The following is a 6,324-nucleotide window of genomic DNA, read 5'->3' on the forward strand; positions in this document are numbered from 1 at the left end:
AAAAAAAAAAAAAAAAAAAAAAGGAAAACAGAAGTTACTTCAAATCCTACAGTAACCCTGAAACAACCAATTGGGATTGTCATTTAAAATGAACTTTTTTTTTTTTTTTCCTTGAGACAGTGTCTCACTCTTTCACCAAGGCTGGAGGGCAATGGCACGATCTCAGCTCTCTGGAACCTCTGCCTCCCTGGTTGAAGTGATTCTCCTGCCTCAGCCTCTTGAGTAGCTGGGATTACAGGCATCTACCACCACACGCCCAGCTAATTTGCATTTTTAGAAACAGGGTTTCACCATGTTGGCCAGGCTGCTCTCAAACGCCTGATCTCAAGTGATCCACCCACCTCGGCCTCCCAAAGTGGTGGAATTACAGGTGTGAGCCACCATGCCTGGCCAAAAATAAACTCTTGAATGGATGTTCTGTAAAACATTTATACTTCCTTTAAACAGGTATTTCCAAATATGTGGATTTTGGTTATTTGGTTTTGAGGGAAGGTCTTACTCTGTTGCCCAGGTTGGAGTGCAGTGACACATCAGCTCATTGTAGTCTCAAACTCCTGGGCTCAGGCCATCCTCCCACCTCAGCCTCCGAGTAGCTGGGACTACAGGCCTGCACCACTATCCCTGGCTCATTTTTTTGTTTGTTGAGTTGAGATCTCACTATGTTGTCCACGCTTGTCTTGAACTCCTGGGCTCAAGCGATCTTCCCACCTCAGCCTCCCAAAGTGCTGGGATTACAGACAGCCACTGTGTTCAGCCCAAATATGATTTTTGTGGTAGGATATGCCATTAGTTAGTGTTGTTAGTAAGAGGCTTCTCTCTCTGTATGAAGGTTATTCATATCTTCACTCCATTTGAGAAGAGTAAAACATAGAACTCTGCCATAAGTTTCTGAACTTAGAATAGTAAAGAAGTAACAAGCCAGTCTTGGCCTGGCCCAATGATGTGCACCTGTAGTCCCAGCTACTTGGGGGGGCCGAGGTGGGAGGATTGCTTGAGCCCAGGAGTTTGAGGCCAGTCTGGGCAATATAGATACCTTGTCTCTTTTTTTTTTTTTTTTTTTTTTTTGAGGCGGAGTCTGGCTCTGTTGCCCGGACTGGAGTGCAGTGGCCGGATCTCAGCTCACTGCAAGCTCTGCCTCCTGGGTTTACGCCATTCTCCTGCCTCAGCCTCCCTAGTAGCTGGGACTATAGGCGCCCGCCACCTCGCCCGGCTAGTTTTTGTATTTTTAGTAGAGACGGGGTTTCACCGTGTTAGCTAGGACGGTCTCGATCTCCTGACCTCGTGATCCGCCCGTCTTGGCCTCCCAAAGTGCTGGGATTACAGGCTTGAGCCACCGTGCCCGGCCGGCACCTTGTCTCTTAACAGACAACAACCCAATCTTAGCTGGTGCCTCACTTAAACTCTGCGATCCTTGCTACCCGACCCCCATCAAAGTTAATATGTGTGTGTATTGTCCAGCAGTGACAGGAAGAATAAAGGAAATAGAAATGAAGAGGCAGAATGGTCAAGATTTTGCAGTTGGTTGGGTGTGCAGGATAAAGATGGTAAACTCAGATGATCAAGTTTCATGTATGGACAGGAGACTTGTAGAGGTTAGGTTCTGGAACCTGAATTCCTGGATTCAAATCCCGTCTCTACAGCTTGGTAGTTGTTTGTTCCTGAGCAGTGTTTTTTAACCTCTGAGCCTCAGTTTGCTATGTATAACATGGGAATAATTTAGTACCCACTTCATTAGCTTATTGCAGGGCTTAAGAGAGATTCCACATAAAGCACTTAGCATAGTGCCTGAATGTTTTTCATTAATTATTTAATAGCGAGGCCATTTTTTAAGTTAGAGAACAAATAAGGAGGAGCAGAAGTGGAAGATGTTAAAGAAGGTGATTTTCATTTAGAGGAGCTGAGTTTAAAGTAGCTAAGGGCAATATTCAGAAGACAGGACTACTGGCCTGGCCTGGCCTGGCCTGGAAAGAGTTATAGCAGGAGGATGATCCTGGATCCACTATGTAGCTTTGCATTCATTCTCTGAAACTGCTTCCTAGATGGCTTCAAAGCTCTCAAAGCTCCACTGGTTTGAATCTGTAAAATGTTTTATTAACTGGGACAACTTGGGTTGCTTACCTTTCACTCTAGAGTGTAGCTGACTCACTGGAAAGTTTTGTGCTTTTTCAGCCACTGGCGCCAGCACTGCTGCCTGTGTTTGTGTGTGTTGTTCACTGCTCTATGGTGCCTGGGCCAGGGGGAATGAGGTAAAATCCTGCTGTTGTCTTCACTCAAGCCTTGTGCACTTGGCTGCAACTGAATGGGCTGGCAGCATTTCTGCCTTAGGGAATGTTTGTCTGCTCCCGGGATGGGTCGATGGGTGGGGCTTAGTGTTGAGAGTCAAGCCACTGAGGAAGTTGCCTGTGGCCAGCCTGACTCCATGTGGTCAGTGTAGTTTTCTGTTATAAGGATTGCATCCTGGGGTTACTTAAATTCTTTTTTTTTTTTTTTTTCTTACTGCAGATCATCAATGCTGTGGTACTGTTGATTTTATTGAGTGCCCTGGCTGATCCGGATCAGTATCACTTTTCAAGTTCTGAACTGGGAGGTGACTTTGAGTTCATGGATGATGCCAGTAAGTAGTAGATATTTTGGTATTGTCAAGGGCAGGGAATCTGACTGCCAGCACTTCCTATTAAATTACAAATATAGACTAATGAGCTCATTTGAGCTGAAATATAATTTGTCATTGCAAATCAGCAAATATTTGCGTGCATCTAACGTTCTGTCTTCTAGGTGCAAGAGTTTAAATAAGATCTTTTTTCATTTTATGTTAACTTACCCATTTAAAAAACTATTGCATTATCATAGACTTTCTACCCTGGGCCTTTTGGCCTTTTTTGAGAGGAAGAGGTATAAATGTCAGGAAGGAAGGTGAAAAGGCTTGTGCTTATCTCCTTGTGTCTTCTGTTATGTTTCAGTATTTATTTTTATTCTAGGAGTGATCTTTTTCCATTCTAGAAATGATGTTGCAGATTATTTGGGGGAATTCAGGGCCTTTTCCCAGTGAATGGAAATATGTACAGGGATGTGGGATGTGGGGTAAGCAGGGAGGAAGCTAGGCTCCCAGCTTCAAGATCACTGCAGCCTCATCATTTTATAATCATGCTGAGTCCATGCCAAAGGAGAGAAACAGTGCTGTGCATAATCTCAAACAGAAGATAGTATAGATGTATTTCTCATTGACTTTGGAGAACTTCAAGTGAGTTTTTCTTTAAAAGTGTTGGAGCAAAGTAAGAGGGGAGAGAGTGGCTCAACATGCAGTTTTAGAGATTGGAAGCATTCAAAAGACATGGTGAGGGCTCTGTGTTTCTCCAAGTGAGAAAAAGCTGTTCAGTGGTTTTAACTAAATGCATGAACTGATGTATGCATTTAAGATCCCTTTTGCTGCTGAGTGGGGGACTGGGTGTGTGAGCACAGAGTCTGGGAGAGTGGTATTGGGGATACCACCTGGGCTGCACAGGGGATAGAGAACAAGGAAGGATTTGGCAGAACTCGCTGTTTTGGGCAGCAAAGGAGATAGAGGAATCAAATATGACTTCTGCTTTCCAGTTTGAAGAGATGACCTGCGTCTTTACTGAGCTGAGAAAGTCCAGAGTCAGGAGGTGGGAACAGACTTGGGGGAGAAAACTAGACTTTAATTTCAGTAACTAACTGAGAGCACAGTTGTTTGGAATTGATACGGTTTGGCTGTGTCCCCACCCAATTCTCAAATTGTATCTCCCAGAATTCCCCTGTATTGTGGGAGGGACCCAGGGGGAAGTAATTGAATCATGGGAGCTCCTCTTTCCCTTGGTATTCTCATGATAGTGGATAAGTCTCACGAGATTGAGTCTGAGCGGCAGATCACCTGAGGCCAGGAGTTCAAGACCAGCCTGACCAAGATGGCAAAACCCCATCTCTACTAAAAATAGAAAAATTAGCCCGGTGTGGTGGTGGGCACCTGTAATCCCAGCTACTTGGGAGGCTGAGGCAGGAGAATTGCTTGAACCCCAGGCGGCGGAGGTTGCAGTGAGCTGAGATCGTGCCACTGCACTTCAGCTTGGGCAACAGAGTGAGACTCTGTCTCAAAAAAAAAAAAAAAAAGGCCCTGGACGACTGTTGGGAAGACATGATTGACTTTGAAATGTTGAGGACATGAGATTTTGAGGGTCTGGGGCGAATGATATGGTTTGACTGTGTCCCCATCCAAATCTCAACTTGAATTGTATCTCCCAGAATTCCCCTATATTGTGGGAGGGACCCAGGGGGAGGTAATTGAGTCATGGGGAGGCGGTCTTTCCTTTGCTGTTCTCGTGATAGTGAACAAGACTCATGAGATCTGATGGGTTTATCAGGGGTTTCCACTTTTGCTTCTTCCTCATTCTCTCTTGTCACCACCATGTAAGAAGTGCCTTTCACCCTTTGCCATGATTCTGAGGCCTCCCTAGCCATGTGGAACTGTAAGTCTAGTTAAACCTCTTTTTCTTCCCAGTCTCGGGTATGTCTTTATCAGCAACGTGAAAACAGACTAATACAGGAGTGTAGGCTCCGAAGCCAGAAGAGGTCAGTTTGAGTTCTGACACTGCCATGTGTTGAAGATGCTAAACTTGAGCTAGTGACTTATCATTGTGTGCCTCAGTTTCCCCTCTGCAAGATAGGAGTGACTTTATAACCACATGATTTAAATGATAGAAAGTAATTGCAGACTGGCTGTGATGGCTCACACCTGTAATCCCAGCACTTTGGGAGGCGGGGAGGGTGGTGGGCATCACTTGAGATTAGGAGTTCAAGACCAGTCTGGCCAACATGGCAAAACCCCATCTCTACTAAAATCTACTTGCCTCAGAGTTGTTGTGAGGATTAAATGAGTTAGTGCATAAAACATGCTTAGAATGGGGCCTGGCCCATAGGAAGTGCTCAGTACCTTTTGCTGTTTCAGCTACTATTACCTAGATTCTTACGGCTGGAACATGTGAACTATCTTAAAGTAGAGAGGTTACAAAGGTCAGGCATAGGAGTCTGTGGCCCAGAGGAAATATTTGAACTAAGATTATAGATTTGAGGATAACAGCCTAAAAACTAAATTTCTGTTAGAAAAGAGTAAAAGAAAAGGGAACGGGGCCTAGAACTGAGCCCTGAAGGATCCCCAACTGTAAGAGGCCAGAAGGAAGAATGAGAGAGTAACTAACTGGTAGTGAAGTAAACAGAGAACCAAGGGATGCTTTCTAGCCATCATCTTCCACCACTATTGTTTCACAACGTGGATTAAGAAGTTGGGGCATTAAAGTTACTGCAGGGAAAAGTTGCATTATATTATCGTGGGATTTGAGATCCTGATTAGCTGGGATTACAAGCATGCACCATCACACGGCTAATTTTTGTATTTTTTGTAGAGATGGGGTTTCACCATGTTGCGTAGGCTGCTCTGAAACTCTTCAGCTCAAGCGGTCCACCAACCTCAGCCTCCCAAAGTGCTGGGATTACAGGCGTGAGCCACTACACCTGGCCAATTTTCAAGCACAATTTAAAGTAATTTATTATTCAGGCTGGGCTTGGTGGTCATGCCTGTAATTCCTCCAGCACTTTGCGGGGGCCAAGGCAGGCAGATCACCTGAGGTCAGGAGTTCGAGACCAGCCTGTCCAACATGGCAAAACTCCATCTCTACTAAAAACACAAAAATTAGCTGGGCATGATGGACACCTGTAATCCCAGCTACTCAGAAGGCTGAGGCAGGAGAATTGTTTGAACCTGGGACGGGGAGCGTGCAGTGAGCCGAGATTGCGCCATAGCACTGTAGCCTGGGTGACAGAGTGAGACTACATTTCAAAATTAAAATAAATAATCCATCTCAAGGACTATTAATCCTATCCACACATGAGTTAAATATGGAAAGCTGTGTCCAATAACCTTTGGTCTATGAGCTTATTTATTAAAGGAGACCAAAACACATATAAAAGAATTTTTAAAAAAAGATTCACTCAAGTGAATATCCACTTTTCTGTACCTTTATAACCACGTGATTTAAATGATAGAAAGTAATTACAGCTGTGGTGGCTCACACCTGTAATCCCAGCACTTTGGGAGGCTGGGGGGGTGGGGTGGGGATCACTTGAGATCAGGAGTTCAAGACCAGTCTGGCCAACATAGCAAACTCCGTCTCTACTAAAAATACAAAACATTGTTCGGACGTGGTGGCTGTGTGCCTGTGGTCCCAGCTACTTGGGAGGCTGAGGCTGCAGTGAGTCGAGATCATGCCACTACACTCCAGCCTGGGCGACAGAGCAAGACTCCATCTCAAAAAA

General features: G+C 44.9%; 1 protein-coding gene across 1 annotated transcript in view; it reads left to right on the top strand.

Moving 5' to 3' along the window:
* LAPTM4B (lysosomal protein transmembrane 4 beta) overlaps positions 1-6,324 on the top strand; it is an 83,975-nt gene that overhangs the window by 25,866 nt on the left and 51,785 nt on the right. Inside the window, 1 exon segment of the mRNA XM_017875302.1 lies at positions 2,503-2,614. Coding sequence (XP_017730791.1) covers positions 2,503-2,614 — 112 coding nt within the window.

Source organism: Rhinopithecus bieti, unplaced genomic scaffold (assembly GCF_001698545.2).
Source record: "Rhinopithecus bieti isolate Rb0 unplaced genomic scaffold, ASM169854v2 scaffold_8760, whole genome shotgun sequence".
Lineage (NCBI taxonomy): Eukaryota > Metazoa > Chordata > Mammalia > Primates > Cercopithecidae > Rhinopithecus > Rhinopithecus bieti.